We start from the raw sequence: 18,496 nt of genomic DNA, 5'->3' as shown, positions 1-18,496 counted from the left end.
TGAAAGAAGCGTCATTCGGCCATTATTTGCTATGTTTCCCTGCGACCAGAAAGAGCGGAGTTCACATTGTGTGAACAAGGAGGGCAGGGTAGGTGTAATGCGTGTCGAAACGTTGGTGTTTCTGGGTTAAAACTGAGCTTAGCAAATAATTACGAAGCCATCGTTTTCAGCCCAGTTCAAGCGCTCCACGGGTCACGTGTTAGGTTGCCCCAATGTCATAGTTGAATGAACGCTGGGAAGAAATGAACCAGGAAAAAATAAAGACAAAGGCACGACAATGATGGGAATCGAGACGCCAGTCTGATCCCGATGACCTGACGACAAAGTCATGACGACAATGTCCGCGTTAATTTAAGGTACTCGAGCGGGCTCTAGCCAGCAGAGTGCGCTCTTTTAAACTTAATGGCTAAAAAGCGACATCCGCTGCGTGATTACGGAGTGCGCGATAGCGTGCGCCTGCTACGGCGTCCGGAAAAATGACGTAGCTCCAAAGGCGTCGCACTCGAGCGCACTCGAGCATACTCCTTTGGAGTACGGGACGTACTAACTTAACGCGCCCAATGTGATGACCGCGTGGAAAATTATTAGTGTATGCAACAATCGCAAAGTAATGATGACTACATGACGCCGCAATTACATTGACGATGATTTACGAAGCAAATGGTATGACGCTGACTTCATGTAGTGACAGTGAAATGTAAAAAAAACTTGAAGGTGGCGTTGGTGAAATGGCGAAAACGCAACCACCATCCCGGAATGATGACAACGACACAACGACGGAATTGCGATGATGGCACGATCACGAAGGAATGCAGTCGATGAAATGGAGACTCGGCATAGTGACTATGGGCTGAAGACGACGGTACGGCGACAATGGGTTGACGATATCATTACCGATCGACGAAGCCCCGCTTCGCAATCGACTTCAAGGGCATTCCTCGTATATACAGGCTTCTTCACTTAGCCTGCTGTAGCGAAGTGCTCACCGCGTTACTCGACCGGCATCGCGGTTTCTTGAACCTGCCCCAATTATCCTTTACGGTTCAGTATGGGTTCGCGCTTTAAACCACGCCTTGCTGATTATCAAAGAGGTTCCTGCTCCGCCTGACGTTTTAATTCAGTACAAGATCGCTCGTAAGCGCGAAGCTGGGCGTTGTCGATAGGCAGCGGTGAGATTACAGCGGAATCGCATTGTGTCGTTTACGAGTGCGAACAAGTACTACTTCGAGTAACACTTTGTACAAGATGAGTTTGCTTCGCTGCGATGTTTGCGCGATATACTCTGGTTTCTGTTCGGGCATGTTTGCTAAGTTGGAGCGGGGACGCGCTGTTTACGCTTGACACCACGTCTACACTTTTTTAAACGCGTCCAAACTAGTTGTGCACGGTATACTTCCGTAATGGTCGGTAAACAAGAACAAAATTCATCGAAAAAGACAAAAGAATGCTTCGCCTAGGTTGATTCCCACAGCGCTATGCGAGCCGCATAATTGTTTTGCTGTTGCTGACAACGCGTACCCCTGCATCCAGCTGCCCGCTCCTTCCTACCGAGATTCCCGCCTTGCAGTGGACAATGAGGCACCATGAACAATCGGACAATCTGTTTTTCTTGTCGTCTACCTGGTCGCGTTGTTCAATATTGCCATTGCCGTTTGGGATCATTCTGAAAGGGCTTCCGGCCTGATCTATGCGTAACATTGTATCTGTTTTACTTTTCGCTTCGGGACCATTCCCAGAAATACCCGTACTAAGACGGCCATCCCGTGGCCAACCACCGCTCGCTTTCACCCATGCGGGTCGTCCTCCTACACCTCAACCAGGAAACTGGTCACCACCGTTTAGAAGGCAAGAACTGCGACATTGACAAAAAGAGCGCGAGGCCTCCTCCTACAAATGTAGCTGACAAATATATTGACGGTGTCAAGGCATTCGACCATTTTGACACAGGTGCAGCAGTTTCTGTCATTAGTGCCAAACTCTGGCGTTTGCTACGGAAAGTTGCAGACAAAAGTTCCTATCCAGACGTAAGTTGCTGCACAAGTTCTGTTATTCTGTTGACTGCCAATACACGTCTATGGGAAGCACGTGAGCGATCTGTCACCGCATGGTCATATGTGCCAGTGTGCTACTGCGACAAAGGGCCTTTCGTGTGCCAGTGTCAGAGTGTACCTTATCGGCGATCAGGTAGCTCATATTTTCAATCATGGCATCGTTCAGCTTTCCCACAGCGCTTAGGTCCCTCCGTCGTGTTTGCGCTTCGACCGGTTTGGGAAAGCGCTGATGTTGCTGGTTATTTGTTTGCCTTACATATATAGGAGCGGCGAGCAAATACGGAAATTTTCGAATGAGATCGAATACGAACGTTGAAAAAAAAACGACTTGGAATGTGGAATGTAATAACGAATATTTATAGTTCTTAAGCAAAGCGAAATATAAAGGGCGCGTGGATGCAGTTTGAAGCAAATGGTTTACTTACGTTGTTTTTCATTAGTAATGTCATTATTAATTGAAAGGCATTGCAAGCGAGACGCTTGTAAAGGAAAAGTGTTCGTGTCTGGTGCACCACGATAATGGCAACAATGAAACAAAGGGACAGCACGTCACCAGATGAAAGTAGCAAAGCGTAGTGCTCTTTGAACGACGCGCATTGTTTGAATGTAATTACGATTTGGCGAGATTGGCAAAATAATTGCTCTCTCAACATCAAGGCAACAAGTTTGACGTGAGACATGTTTATTTAGTGACTGGAAACTAACGGGAAGGAATGATGTCCAGGCGTTTGTATGCGTAACTATATGCGTATGCGTAACTGTAGGCGTAACAGAATTCGTTTGTATGCGCAACTATACCATATCTCTCCTGCAGCACAATTTTCTCCCTGTGGACAACAATTGTTGTTGTCCCTTATTTTGCATGAGGTGAATGAATGTGCGACTTCGAATATAAAACTGTCGAATTGAATACGAAGTGAATAGCAAAGACCTATTCGATTCGTATTCAATTTTCTTAATACTAGCACTAAAGGCCGTGACCCAGCCGACATGTTAGTAAAGAAATATTTCATTTGACACGTGCGCCATCTGGTTATTCCTTCCGTTATATATATATATATATATATATATATATATATATATATAGTGTTTCAGCGAACACTTTCAAAATTTATTTAAGGCTGCCTGTGGCACATATCCCAATTCTAATTAATGAGCCGGTCTACTCAAAGAGGCGGACATTATTTTCACAGAAAATTGAAATGCATAATCGCCTAATTAACAAAAATTCACTAATTAAGTTTTTAACTAATTACCTGATGGCCCCTATTGCAATTTACAAATGGTAGCCTTAGAGTTCGCAAGCAGGATCCACTTGGAACGAATTCTCAGGATGACACCTGTTTCAAGATAATAATTCTCGAACTTTGCAGAGAAATGCATTGGCGTTCCAGTTAATTTTGTGCTTCAATGCATAAAGCGACGTTTTTTTAAGAATCCAACTGGAACACCAATGTATTTTCCCGCAAAGTTCGGGAATTAATATCTCGAAACTGGTGTCATCCCAAGAATTCGTTCCAAGTTTATCTGCCTCGTGAACTCCACGGCTACAATTTGTAAATTGCAATAGGGGCCGGGCCATCAGGTAATTAGTTAAAAACGTAAAACTGGTGAATTTCTGTTTATTAGTCGATTATGCATTTCAATTTCTTGTGCAAGTAATGTCGCCTATTCCAGTAGACCAGCTTATGCACTACAATTGTGGTATCTGCCACAGCCAACCTTTAAGAATATTTTAAAGTGTTCGCTGAAACACCCTGTCTATATATATATATATATATATATATATATATATATATATATAAGCATGAGAAGAAAGGGAACAGAGGGGCCCGATTGTTATTAATCATATCATAAAAAGCCCACAGACAATGATACCAAGGACAACATCGGGGAAATTACTTGTACTTACTAATTGAATTAAACAAATGATAACCTAATAGAAATGAAAATGGATGACAAAACAACTGTCCCAAGGTGGGGAACGATCCCACGTCTTCAAATTACGCGTGCGATGCTCTTACCATTGAGCTACTGCGGAGCTGTTTTCCCATCCACTTTCTGGGGTATTTAGGTTTTACAACTAGAACTAACCCTGGGAGTGTTAGCCAGCGCCACCACTCACGAACCGTGGCGGCGGAAGTGGTTGGTATCATTGTTTTTGGCTTCTTATGATATGATTTATTTATTTATTTATTTATTTATTTATTTATTTATTTATTTATTTATTTATTTATTTATTTATTTATTTATTGCGTTTTTCTTTATTGTTGCTATTATATAAAGACTAACTTCGCCTCTCGGCGTTTGTGTGAATTGTGATATGGTAGGTCATGCGATGCTCTGTTACCCTGGGTATAGGCTATATGCGAGTTTGGCTGGGAATGGCAGCGCAATAGGAAGTCACTCTCTGTGAGGCGTCGAGCAACGTGAACATGTAGGGAATAACGAATCATGAAAGCCTATCTCATTTATTAAGAAATATCATGCTCCTTTCGAAGGAGGCAAGGAAAGAGTGGAGAAGGAGAGGCAGGGAGGTTAATCAGTTTAGCACAACCGGTTTGCTACCCTACACATGGGAACGGGATGGGGGAGAATGAAAGATCGGGAGGATAGAGAGAGAGAGAGAGCACATAGCACAGCACACACACCGTCAGTCGCAGTCCGTCACTCTTGCGTGGTACGTGACATCACTGTCACAGCCGCTTGTCCAAGCCCGTTTCTTTCAAAAACCTAAGTAGTCCCTTCGTCGCCTTCAGCTTCGATGTCTTCTGTCGACGACATGTGAGGATCGCTTCAACTGACATTGGTCTATTGTCAAGGTGCGCTAAAACGGACGTCAGGGACTGTCTCGGAACATTATATTCAGGACAGTCACATAGAATGTGTTCTAGCGTCTCCTCGCAAAGACAGGTATTGCAAAGAGCGTTGTCGGCCATTGATATGAGATATGAACAAGATTTCGTCAATGCCATCCCTAGCCATAAGCGATAACGCAGAGTGGCCTCTCTTCGGCGGAGTCCACTTGGCATACAGAGATGCATCAAATAGGACAGGTGGTATTGACGATTACTCCGGTTTGTCTGGCTGCTTGGTGGGCACCATAGAGAGAGCGTGATCTCCTGTGCAAGCACTCGAAGGCGGCTGGCTAGCGTCGGACCATGAAAGTGGTATGGCCTCGCCCTGTGTCTTCAAGAGCTGCCCGAGCGGCATTATCGGCGTCTTCGTTCCCTATGACGCCGCAGTGACTTGGCAGCCACTGAAACGTCACGTGGTGTCCTTTCTCATGTGATGTATGGAGTAGGCTTCTAATATCGAATACGTGCTTTTCGTATGGCCCGCGATGAAGAGCTGATGGCACATATTGTAAGGCAGCCTTTGCGTCACTGAAGATTCACCATTGTCGAGGTTTGCAGCTTGTCTCGTCTCTGCCTAGCCTATAACATTGACGGGATTAACTCTATTGAAAAATCCATATGCCCCATAACTCCCATATCCGATAATCCGATATGAAACTTACAGGATCCCATACGAAAGCCCGTTTTTCCTATATGTAATATGATTTGATGGAATATACGAGTTATGGAGAATGCGGGGTGTTTTAAGTAGGTGACTGTTGCATGCAAGTTCGATTCTGAAGTTCAAAAAGCTGTGGAATGGTTCAACGAAGATTGCGATGTTGATTGCGTAGAGTTCATTTTCTCGGCAAACATGTGACAAAAAAAGCTTGACAACTTGAGCACGACGTTTTATTCGGATGATAACGCGTTCACATATAATAGGTACGAGATAAAAGCAGACTACTGAACGAAGACTGGCGACAAATGTGCGGGTATCAGAAGGAAAAGGATGGCCGAAGATACAGGAAACCACACAGGGACCACGGCGTTGGTTTCACTTGCACGGGTTCTGGCGATAGTGGAGCTTGAAGCCGCGGGCGTTGTTCACGTGGTTTGAGACGAAGCGCATCAGGAACGGACCGGGCGTTCCGTCTGCGAATCCAGAGCAATGGAAGATGCAATGAGGTTGATTACTTGGAAATTCTTGGGTCTACGGTACAATAAACACCGCCTATATCGCCTAATTTTCACTACATGCTCAGTAAATCTCTTTATGCCTCCCAGTTGTGGATAATTATATTTCGCCATATTGCCAAAAGTATATAAATAGAAGCGATTTCATTTTAGATTGTTGAAGATTTATTCGTTCAAAGCTTTTTGAGATTTACTTAGTGCACTAAAATATCTTAAAATGGAAGAGACACGAAGTACCTGCCACCTTTTTTTTTCTCTTTTGTACATCTCTTTTTAGTGCTCTTTTTATTTTATATGTATATATAAGGATCAAACTAGCCCAACCCGTTCTCTTTTGTTCACACTTATTTGGCCCAAATCTATTGTTTTCGTGATTTTGCTTTCATTAACTTAAGTATCTGATATCGCGCTACGTATTATGCACTTTGTTCAGGCGTAAAACATTATTGCAATAGAAAAAAGGTACAGAGACAGGTTGAAAACGTAAAGGTCCGAATTTTCTTTTCCGGTCTTGTACCTAAACAACGGCATTTACGACCATCTTGTGACGTCATAGATTTCACGGCTTTTACGCTCATCAGTAGCCTCCGTTGTGTCGGAGAAATGCGTAATAGGTGCCATGCTCACTGTTTGCTTACTCTTCAATGAGGCCTTGTGTATCCTACACCTGGAGTTTTTCGCTTAATATCTGGCAACTGTGTTCGCCGTAGTGCGCCAAGTGCAAGTTACTTGACGATTCATGTCATCCAAAATAGTTGACGAAAAAAAAGAAAGAAAACCACGAAGGAAAGCCAAAACGACGCACTCCATGACATCCCACCATGGTTGTTTTCACGCAAACTGATTTACATCCAATCGTTGAGCGGCTGAGCTTGATCTCGAGGGTTTGATACCGGCATTGGCGGTTGAAATTTCATGAGAGTGATATGCAAAAACGCTCTTGTATCTATATTTAGAAGCAGGTTTAAGAACCCCAGACGGTCAAAATTAATCCAGAGTCTCCCCACTACGAGGCATCTCATAATCAGGTCGTGGTCTTGGCGCGTTAGACCACAGAACTTATCTTTTATATCCAATACGAAGCCTTGCAGACTCGCGCGGTTAGTAGCAATGACTTAGTATACAAGGACAAATAAGGTCTATTAATTTCTTAGTGACATCAAGCGTGAGCGCTGAAGCACCCCAACTTAAGAAATCCCTGCTGTTATACATACACCATTCAATTCTTTGACCTTTGGTTAATCTTCTGAAGTTTATTAGCTGATTTATGAATGGTTTTTTTTCGTATTCTTCTCCTCTTCATATCGAATAATGTAAAGTAGCAAGCCCTGCTATTAGCGGGGCTGACATCTCCAGCTTCCATTAAACACTTCCTCCCTCTTGGGTGGACACAAACCTTTATTTCTTCATATCATTTTTCTTTTCACTTTATCGCGACATGCTGTCCCAAGAAGCTTAGCAGTGCCCAATCATACCATTTATTAATTTTATTGGTATTGCAATGTGACTCTCAGATATCGTTAATTCTTATATTAAGCGACCACCGCCCATGTTTCAAAAAAAGTTTCATCTATTTTGCGTAAAGAATGCATTTGGTATTTTAGTGACTATTGAAAAGGTTTTCATATAGACGCTAAAATTTATTACAGGGCATCGCGAATTTCAGAAAAAGTAGAAAAAAATAAGGCGCATAATTGTTTAAAGCTCTGTAACTCTGCTAGCAAGTCCTATAGCAAAATTATATAAGTGGCCACTCATAGAGAACCTAAAACACACAGTGTAAATAAATTACATACACTTTACGTAAAACAAGTACTTTGGTGACTTGAATTTTGCAAAACTGTTGCATATAAAACGGAAACGTTGTAGGGAGTCACGTCCTATGTAGCAATCTTTTTTTTCGGTTTATACGGTTTTATTTCGGTTTATGTTTTGCGATATTCCACAGGTGCTTTTGCTGAAGTCGTGATAATTGTGAGGTGATTTTTTTGTGCACACATATTTATATTCGTTGATTTTCTGAAAATGTGTACCTTGCCTGAAATGTATATTGGGACCACAACAGCCACTAGATAGTAAATGCGACGTTAACGATTACGTTACTAAAGTAAATCAATTTACGAATTTACGTTACTTATTTACGTTCTTGCATTTCAGGTGAATAACAGTATAATCGAGCAAAATTAGACAAAGAGAGCGATTGTGAATAGGAAGAGGTGCTTTTTGTTGTTGTTGTTGTTGTTGTTGTTGTCGTCGATGATGTTGTTCCTCTGCGGAAGTGTCACATACCCACCGTCGGGAACGGCCATGAATTGGGCGGTTGGCAGAAAATGTGTGAAAGAAGTTTCGAAAAAAAAATACTAGGGAAAAACGTTTTCTGCTCGATGTTCAAAGTGGAACAGTCGTTATGCTAAAGTGAACAAAAAATCGATAAAGATTATCAGAAATTTACTACTTTAGGAAGGAAGCTGATTGGTATCAAGAATAAAGTCTTTCACCGCGGTGCAAACATTCTCGTGACTGAAATTGACATTCCTTCGCTTCCTCCTTCTTTGCCACAGAGGAGGGGGGGGGGGAGGGTGAAATTGTCTTACGCCCACGTAAATGCTGCTAAGGCATGCTACAATGAAGCAACCCAAGTCCCCTTAAAACGTTGGTGCCAGCGAAAATCCTTGCTTGACTACTGTTGTTGCCTTCGAACCTCCGTCTTCCTCTGAACATTGTCTTTCCTGCATTGCAAAAGTGCTTCACAAAGGCGGGGGATAGCTATGACTCCTTTTGAAGACGACGCGCGAGGCGACGTACTGTATTCGCATTCACATCGACGCCGTGTTTCTCGCGTTTACCTGTTATGAGTGTGAGGCCCGTGGCGTTGAGGTCCCTGGTGTGTCGCTGCTCGACCTCCGTCTCGTGGCCCGTGGAGCACATACGCACGCCGCCGATTATGATGTAATCATCCGGGCACTCTGCCATGATGGGCGAGGAGGTGAACTGCGCGCTGCAGGCAGGAAACAGTAAACGAAACACTTGGAGAGAGGTATCCTTAAAAAAACCAGTGCGGGAAACATATGGGGATACACAGGGCTTAATATCTGTCACAGCCAAAGCCAAATGCAGTAAGGGAATAGTATTCCAGAGAAACCGTAGGTGATGTTTCATTGTTATTATTAACTGAAAATTTAGAAATAATACGATAAAGGGAAATAAAAGTGCAAAGAAAAATACAGCTTGCCGATCACAGAGACATAGATACGCAGAGACAAAACACACAGAGCCGAACCACCATGTTGAGCATTACGCTTGCAGTACTTAACCACATAGGCTAAGCTAAAGCATCAGCCATCCTCCGGCCCACATTCTTGCCTATTTCTGTACAAGATTACCATCTGGATAGTTAGCCAGAGCCACTTACGCCCAAAGTGGCAGACGTGGAACGTCCTTTTAAGCGCAGGCGTCACGTAGTAAACGTAGGGCTGCCAACCATTGCAAATTTAGCAGGATAGTCCCGACTTTCGAATAAATGTCCGATGTTCCTACTTGACCCAATCCGGACGGCCAAATTTCCCGACTTTCGTCTTGCTTCTTTTAAGTGCGAAGCACTCTGGTGCCCACGCTGTCGGCGTGTTATGTCGTGGTCACGCGCAAAAAACAGGGTCAAAACAAGCGCAGAATTGATGAACACCGGTTCAAAATTAACTAGCATGATTGAAAATATTGTAAAAGATTGGAATAATCAAGCATTAAGCGCATTAATTAGCAGAAACTCGTGAAAATTGTGACAATCTTGCAATGTGATCTCATGTCGTCGTGGTCACGCGCGACAGACTTGGCTCCATGTGCGTGGTGGTTTCCCACCAGTTGTGGCTTAACACAGGTTTCAAAACGGATGATGAATTGCTAAACAGAAGAAAAACACAGTATAAAACAAGATACACGCAGGGAAAACACAAGGTAAACACCGGCGATTCACTGCTTCGCACTTACACAGCTTTCACGTTGAGTGGAACTGCGTTACCGCTGAGTTTACCAAGGCCACTGTCCCAGACCAGTACCCAATTTATTTCTGCTGCATAACAATGAATAGACCAGACTTCCTTTATATATTGCCTGAACGGTCGTTTGCGCACTCTTCTTTTTTGCATTCTGTGACATTTTTCATAAACATAAGGGTTGTTTCGTTTTTGTCGCTGTTCTAGTTCTCCTGTAGGCCTTAACCGTTCACAGTGTCCGTATTGGTAGACGTGTTAGTCGGGCAACTATACGGCACGTTTCCTTGCTGTAAATCGCTACACGGTAGAGCTAAAAAAATTAGACGTTCTGGCACGTAAAGATTCTTGCACATAGAGTTGTTGCCTTGAAACTTTGTTGCACGTAGAGTTGCATTGCGACTTCATTCACTCGAGGGTTGGCAACTCCATGTATGCATGAACTCAGTAGCAGGTGACTGCCCAATAAACCTTCGTATGAGACCTCAAGGATCATGACTGCCAAATTTGAGGCCCCATGTGACTCTTCGAAGTTTGGTTGTTAACCCGTTGCCGTGAAGAGCATTTACCCAATTTGTGGACCTCCCAGTCAGGAGCCATTTCGCTCCTTTTGAACACCACACAGAAAAAGCGCTCAAGTAGACAAACGCGCGTTTATGATCTGTTTCAGAAAGCTTTTATATATTGCTGAGGCTGTCGACGGTACTTGAACACTATGTGGTAGCGCTCGAAGTACTCTCTCTTCTGGACGGAGGCTAGAATTTGCACTGCCGGTCTGAAGGGTTCCTCAGTGTGGCCTTCTTCTAATGTTCTCTTATCCGGGAAAGCTTGCTGACTATCTGAAGGCGAAATGTATTCATCCGGATCGCTAACATCATCATTCTGATTAACTGAATTCACGCGACATTTTTCAGTAAAACGCGCATGCAAGAAAAATAGACAAAAGTTTATGATACGAAATGCAGACAGGTCGGCCTGAGGTACCTTTCTCTAGCAGCTACTCTGCGTTGAGGGAAAGGGAAGAGGGAAAGGAAGAGGAAACATAGCCAACCTGTCAGAGCTTGGCCTACAGATAGCACAAATTGCGCCAAACATTTCTTGAAATACCTGCTGAAAAAGTGCTGCCCTCGTGTGGAGCCATATCGAAGTGCACTTATTAGTTGGAAACCTTGGCGAAAGCTGGCGCTTCCAACCCAAAGTACCGGCGAACGAGAGCACGCGCAAGCGTGTAGCGCTTCCCAACATCAGACCGGAATCGACGTGGCGGCAGGGGCCCTACACGTGTTCGATGTGGCAGGAGGAGCAAGGTTGGTCCAAATAGGCCGCAAAGCTTCGGGCGGAAAGCGGTTCAAAGCAATAATTAGCAAGGGTGGTTATGGGAGCAGCGATTGAAGGGCGACTGTTAGGAGTGAACAAACCTTGGGAAAGAAAAAGCGGTTATTGATTAAAGCCAGACACAGTTAGATTCAGTCATCGAAAACAAAATTCCTAATAAATTTTACATACGCGTGATGACAAAAGAAAAGACGACTCTATTTTATCATTCTCAACCTTTCCTCAGCGATCTCCGTAAGAGGGGGCAATGATGCTGCTATCACTTGCAATGCAATGCAGCTTTTCAAGAGTGTAGAAAGGCGTGTTCGTGAACTTCAGCTGTTACAATAAACCCCGCGTCCCACGTTGTGTTGTATTGCTCTTTGGCGTTTGTCTGAATTTGGTGATGCGGGTAGTTTCATCGTTTCTTAACCTGTGCAGTCGAAATTATTGTGTGACGACCGCCAGATAATTGTTTACTTTAGTTGTTTTCGTGCGGCGGCGCTGGCCGACGGGCTTGGCGTTGGACGATAGGCCGAGCACTCTACACCTAGAGCTTTCGTCGACCTCCTAAAAAGTATGTTCTGTGCGAGGGTGCGGTTTCGACACCCGTACGGCTGACCTTTTCCTGCATCGCTTTCCGAGCTGAAAGCTTGAAACGTCCATCAAGTTGTATGGCGGGGCATTTGAATATATAGCGGTAGTGGTAGACTACCAGAACAAATTTCGCGCCTTTGAAAATTAAATGACGTCACTTCTGTTTTAAGCCGATATGGCGTCACATTATTTTTTCTTCCACCGGAAGTGTTCCCTCGTCACACAGATGGCGCTAAGCGCCATGAACCGTCGATGAACCGCCATGTTTTGAACGTACGGGCTTCTATGGAAGCTTCGCTACCTGGTATATTTACCTCGGGAGGGGCGCGATGAAGCGCATGGTTTGGTTTGTTCGATGCGCATTGATGCAAGCGTTGACAAACTTGTTAAAAGGGAGAAATTGCATCCATCGAACTTCCTATAGAATACCCCTAGGGCACTTGTCGAATTCCTTTCATAGTGTTAATGGGAGTTGTCTACTTCGAAGCACATATCGACACTGCTGGTTACTGCCTCGAGAAATCTCTGTTAGTTCTGACGAAGTTGTTAACGGCAACGTATCGATTCACCCTGATGGTAGCGCCGCATCTATAGGGGAATTGCGATAGCGTCTAGCCTTTTCGTTTCTGTGGTGGGCGTGCAATGGTTACCGCATTGCAAACCACCACAGATTACGAACTGTTGACCCATGCATGGACTATCACAGACGCTGTGGACGCTTGACCCGTTGCCAGCGCTGCTATAACTACTGCACCGGCAGAGTCAACTTCGTCTCCACTCGCCTCCGCCTTCTCCTCCTGACGACTGCCATCAGCCGAGTCGTTGCACCTGCTGGCACTCTAAATCTGCTGCATTTGGTGAAAAAACACAGCCCCTTGTCCGAGAATCATTCGCCAGCCCTTGGAAAGACACATGTAGCCACTGATCGCACCATGACCAATGGCTCACAAATTCGTCACCGGCGTGTACATATATCACGTGTCCCTTACCGAGCGCAAGGTAATTAAAAAAAAAAACGGGGACGACATGTTTGGACGGAACATAATGCTACCTTCCTTAGCCAAGTCAAATCACACGCAATGACTTTCATGGTTTCTGTCATTCCGTCCTGGTAGTTTCGTTTTCTTTGCGTACCGATTGCTGACGTATATATACGTGACAAACAGCTGGCTCAATGGAGCCCAACGTATTACCACGTTTCGGTTCACTGATTCATCATTATCATCATCAGCCTATCGCTTTACGATTCCCTATCCCTCAACGCATCAGGCCTACAGCTAGTTCGGTTGACACTACGAAGTTGCAGTAGTTTGAAACGCGTTACCGCAACTGCTCTCTGACATTGCTATAGTAAGACTCACTTATGATATAACTACGTCAGTACTTCCGGCAAAAAGAAAAAAAACTTCATTTGTCTGCTCAAGTAGCCTTCGTCGTAGCACGTAACTACGACCTTGCGATGCTGAGCTTAAGGCCACGGTTGCCGCATTTCGATAGGCGCGGAATGCAAAAAACGCCCGTGTGAGGTGGAGTAGCAGCACGTTAAAGAACCCCTGGTGGTAGAAATAATCCGAAGTCCCCACTGTGGCGAGAATCAATATACAAGGGGTGTTCAAATGAAAAGGTACGAAACGTCGTAACAACGTAACCGTTAACATATATCCCTATGCTGCTATGGGAGAACGTAGCGAGACATCTGGGGATGCGATTGGAGTCTCCGCCGTGCATCAGAGCAGATGCTCTTATAAACAGCGCCATCCAATTGAAGCGGCAGTGCGTGTGAGGACAGGATGGCGTTCACATTGCAAAATTCGACGATGGAGGAACAGTGAGGCGTTGTGCGATTTCGGACAGCGGAAGATGTTAAACCGATGTGTACTGTGAGACACTCCGAAGCCTAGCAGGTCCATCAAGAACAAAAGACCGGAGCTGCTCCCGGAGGGATGTGCTCCATGATAACGCGCATCCACACGTCACCTCCAGGGTCACACACGCGGAACTGGCCAAGTTCAAGTGGGAGCAGCTTGACTATCCACCGTACAGCCCGGGCAAGTCGCCGGGCGATTTTCATGTGTTTGGTCACCGGAAAAAAACATCCGAAAGGGAAGCGTTTAAACTCGGACGACGAACTGGAGGACGCTGTGAAGGACTGGGTCACGTCACGGCCACAGGAAATCTGGGGGCAAGGAATCCTTCGGCTCGCTGATCAATGGGACTGTTGTGCACAGGCCTATGGTGTATACTTTGAATAAAGTCTTCATTTATACCCACAGTGTCGTTTCATACCTTTTTCATTTGAACACCCCTATCATCACATTCATTGAAGTTTGCACACATTACAGACGCCAATGCCTAATTTATCCACCTCCATCTGTACCTATAGTACGGGCCAGAGAGAAATATTGAGGCGCCAACTACAAACTCGCACTTTTCTTACCCCTCACACTTTGCACTTATTCTTTCCCGCCACATACCCGACACCAAAGTGTCGCTTGTGCCCTGTGCTGACCGCAGATATCTCCCACATCATGTGGCAAGGCCCCATCAAATCCCCCCCGCACAGCCTCAAACCATTAATTAGTAGCGAGGTGCTGCTCCCACCCTACAGGACCGAGTCCGGAGGTGGGCTGAGGAGGCAGCGGAGGCCTACCACGACTGGTAGACGGACGTCTAGCAACATCAGGCGGTGACAGACACCTGCTGGGACTGGAGGACCTAAACCTCCCTCTCCGCCCTCCCACCCCCGGCCTCTCCCCTTCCTTTACAAATGGAAATAAACGTTTATTTAACCATTCATTCAAAATCAGACGGTGGTTGTAGCTGGAAAACCTCACTAGTTATTTCGATCGCCTAAAATTGTCGTCATCTCGAATGTCTTATGTCGTTTTATGATGCTCTGATGTCACGAAGTGCATTTTCTTCTCAGTACGTTTTCTTGTGACACAAATGCACGCTGTCGTAATCAATATTTCGCTCGCACTATTTCTGTCTACAATCACGAATTGCTGCTCTTGCAGCAGTGTCGAGTTTCTACATTTCTATGCATCGATATAAATAAAATTTCAATGAAATAAATGCAATGAGTGAGTCAGTTGGTAATGCATGTACAACGTTATTTTGTACGCAGTATTCTGCATATATCCACTATTTTTCAAACTTCGCATGCCGAATACGAGGTCGCCGAGGTTTCTGAACGTAAAATAGCCTTACAATGACGAATTTTGCGAACTTACAATTCTGCCCATGCTGTGTGTATGGTCCATACGGTTCGCTCACCACTAGTAGCAAAATTGTTTGACCAAGTTGAACAGAAATATAGCATCCAAAAGAAAGAAACAAAGAAGAGACCCATCGTTTCGTTACGAACATACACACCAAGCACTTCAGTACGAAAGTAGTGAAGATCACTACGGAACATTTCTTATAACATCACGTAAAGAAAATCAACATAGAGAATGTTCCCCGGGAAAGGCCAGTGACGTGGCATTAGATATTGTCGCATAATGGCACAGCCCCGAGTTTCGAGGGAGCCTCACCTTTCCCTCTGCGACGGTATGGCGCCCACTCCGAATGGCGACGCGCCCAGCTCTTCGTCCGGGGCTACCTCGTAGGTGACGGAGCAGAACCCGGGCTCCTTGCGCAAACACACGACGTAGTCCAGGTCGTTGGGGTAGCCCTGGTGGTGGAGGCTGCCACCGGCCTCGTCGTAGTTGAAGCTCTTCACAGTGCCGTGGGTGCCCCAGAAGTACTGGAGGCAGTGAGAGGGCGCTACGAGAGAGACGCCATCGTTGTCATATACGTATATTTACATCCGCTCATTATAATTGACACGATAGAAGGAGATGTTGGCTTACAAATACGGCGCCGGTTACTTCTCGGCCCTTTAAGGGCTGGTATGTGCAGCATACCACCCCTTAGCATTATCACACACAAGTCAAGGCAATGCCATGACATCGCAAGGAAACTTCTAAAGCAATATGGTGAGCCAGGATATATCATTGAGATTTGAAAGAAACACTCAAGCAACTATGCGAACCATAATAATGCCAAATACGAGGTCTGTTAGAAAAGTATCCGACCTTTTGCCGCTGAAAAAAAAAAAACTGGCATAACTGGAGCGTTGGAAACCTAATCACCCTCAAAGTAGTCTCCTTTGGACTCCACAAACTCCTCCCAGCGGTGCTACCATTGTTGGAAGCATTCCGGAAGGCCTTTTTCAGAATGGAGTTTACCTCAGCTGTCGCTGCAGTCGTAATATTCTCTCTTGTCTGAAATCGCGCTCCATTCATAGACCTCTTGATTTTGGGAAACAGCCAGAAGTCGCAGGGGGCCATATCAGGAGAGTAAGGAGCCTGTTGAACTACAGCAGTCTGGTTTTGCACCAAAAAAGTCTGAATCAAGTGCAAGGAATGTGCATTAGCATTGTCGTGATGGATACGCCAATTTCCTGTTGACCACAACTCCGGTCTCTTGCGCCGCACAGCATCACATAGGCCGACGGAGGTCATCCCTGTAGTGTACTCTTTGGTGATTTTTTGACCCTGTGGTGCGTACTTGTGGTGTACCACACCGCGGGAGTCAAAGAAAGCAGTCAGCATCACTTCGAAGTTGCTTCGCACTTGGCGGGCCTTCTTTGGCCTTGGTGACGTGGAATGCTTCCACTGCGACGACTGGGATTTGGTTTCCGGGTCGTACCCGTACGTACACCCAAGACTCGTCACCAGTAATTATGGTGTTCATGAAGTCGGGGTCACTGTTTGTGGAATCCAGCATGTCCTGTGAGACTTGAACAGGATGTAGCTTTTGCTCCACTGTGAGCAGCTTCGGCACGAATTTCGCCACAACTCTCTTCATGGCCGAATCTTCGGTCATAATGGAATGTGAGAAAAAGTGCTGATACCCACCTCTTTCACAATGTCTCGGATAGTCGCACGACGGTCCCGCATCACCACAGCGTTCACTTCGGCAATGACCGGGTCATTTCAGCATGTCGATGGCCGACTTTAGCGTGGCTCACTCTCCTCCGATGTGCGGCCGTCTTTAAACCGGTTGTACTACTCCTTAATCTGTGTGCTGCCCATAGCATCGTCACCCAAAGCCGTCTGAATCTTCCGAATGGTTTTCACTTGGCTGTAGCCCAGGTTCTGACAAAATTTGATGCAGTAGCGCTGCTCCAGTCGCTCCGCCATTTTCCTTGCAATAAAGAAACGACGAGAGCACTGCGCACTACCTCACTCATACGCTGCGTCCCAGCGACTGATGCGATTGGCAGGCGGGAAAAAATTCGCGCATGCGCACGAAGGTTCAAGGTCAGCTGATGCAAGCGCGCTTGTTTCATATCCATCAGGTGCTCGCAAAAAAATAATAAGATCGGATACTTTTCTAACAGACCTCGTATGCACGTAGACATATTCAATATTTCATTAGCTCTAGATAGAAACATTGAAACGCTTATTCATCGGTTAACAATGAGTTTTAAGCGAAGCTTCATAGGCTCAAGTGTTGGCGGTGGCGGTGGTGGTGGCGGCCGTGTCACGCTTAAAAGTGGGCCGATCCTGGCGATAGTGCAGAAAGGGTCCAAGATCATTGGTACATACCAGGGACGAAATAGAAAGAGAGAAAAGAAGAGGTAAAGAAAGAAAGAGAGAGAGAATAAACAGAGAAAGCAAGATTGAGAGAAAAAGGGAGAGAGAAAGAAAATCACCACGAAGGTCAGAGAAAGAGAGAGAGAAAGATAGAGGCAGAGAAAGAAATGAAGAGAGCGAGAAAGAGAGAGAGAGAGAAATATATATATATAGAAACAGAGAGAGAGAGAGAAATAGAGACAGAGAGAAAGAAAGAAAATCACCACGAAGGTGAGATACACACACGACCAAGCTTCGCTTACCCCCATTTTCTCGACAGGGGAAGGACTGGTGATTATTGACAATAAAATTGGCCGCGCTGAAGTTGCTTCGTGCGATTGTGGTTTTGTTGACGATCGGGACACATATCACGTCCACTCATTCAGAAATTTATGTCACGGTTCACAATCTGTCCTTTCGGAATCTTCCGACCAGTTCCTATCACTTTCTTTTCTTTTTCTCGCCCTTTCTTTGTTGATGTCATTGTTGCCGGTTATCCACATAGTATATAAAGGAGCACAACAGCCCGTTAAAATGGGTAATTCATAAGGCTTACAAAAAATAATCAAGTGTTATGCGTTTGCAAAACGTGAAGGCGAAAGCCTGTGAGCTGTGGAAGAAGACGAAGACGAACGCGCGAGCAGTTCGTCCGCATCTAAATGCGTCAAGCTATATCTATGAATTTCGTTCATTTTTAAACGCGAGAGCGTTAAGCGTCTCGTCTCGCAGAAAATCCGGCGAAAGGCGAAGCGTAAGCGTCCTCCAAAATTTTCTTTTGGCGCCTAAAAAAAGTTGTCGCAGTTTCACCTGAAAGGCGAAGCATCAATTGCGATAGCAAATTTGTAGAGAGCTATACGGAGTAATGATAGTAGCTTTATCAGGTGTATAAC

The 18,496-nt window shown here is 45.2% G+C and overlaps 1 protein-coding gene across 1 annotated transcript in view; it reads right to left on the bottom strand.

Moving 5' to 3' along the window:
- Positions 1-5,853: 5,853 nt before the first annotated feature.
- The window catches only part of LOC119457911 (uncharacterized), a 35,872-nt gene continuing 23,229 nt past the window's right edge, over positions 5,854-18,496 (bottom strand). Inside the window, exons 6-8 of the mRNA XM_049671434.1 lie at positions 15,534-15,750; positions 8,932-9,083; positions 5,854-6,043 (exon numbers count right to left, since the gene is read on the bottom strand). Coding sequence (XP_049527391.1) covers positions 5,946-6,043; positions 8,932-9,083; positions 15,534-15,750 — 467 coding nt within the window. The 3' untranslated portion in view covers positions 5,854-5,945. The remainder of the gene's footprint in view (positions 6,044-8,931; positions 9,084-15,533; positions 15,751-18,496) is intronic.

This window comes from Dermacentor silvarum, chromosome 7, assembly GCF_013339745.2.
Source record: "Dermacentor silvarum isolate Dsil-2018 chromosome 7, BIME_Dsil_1.4, whole genome shotgun sequence".
Taxonomy (NCBI): domain Eukaryota; kingdom Metazoa; phylum Arthropoda; class Arachnida; order Ixodida; family Ixodidae; genus Dermacentor; species Dermacentor silvarum.
Note: the sequence above shows the minus strand (reverse complement) of the source record. Positions and strands in the feature narration are given on the sequence as shown.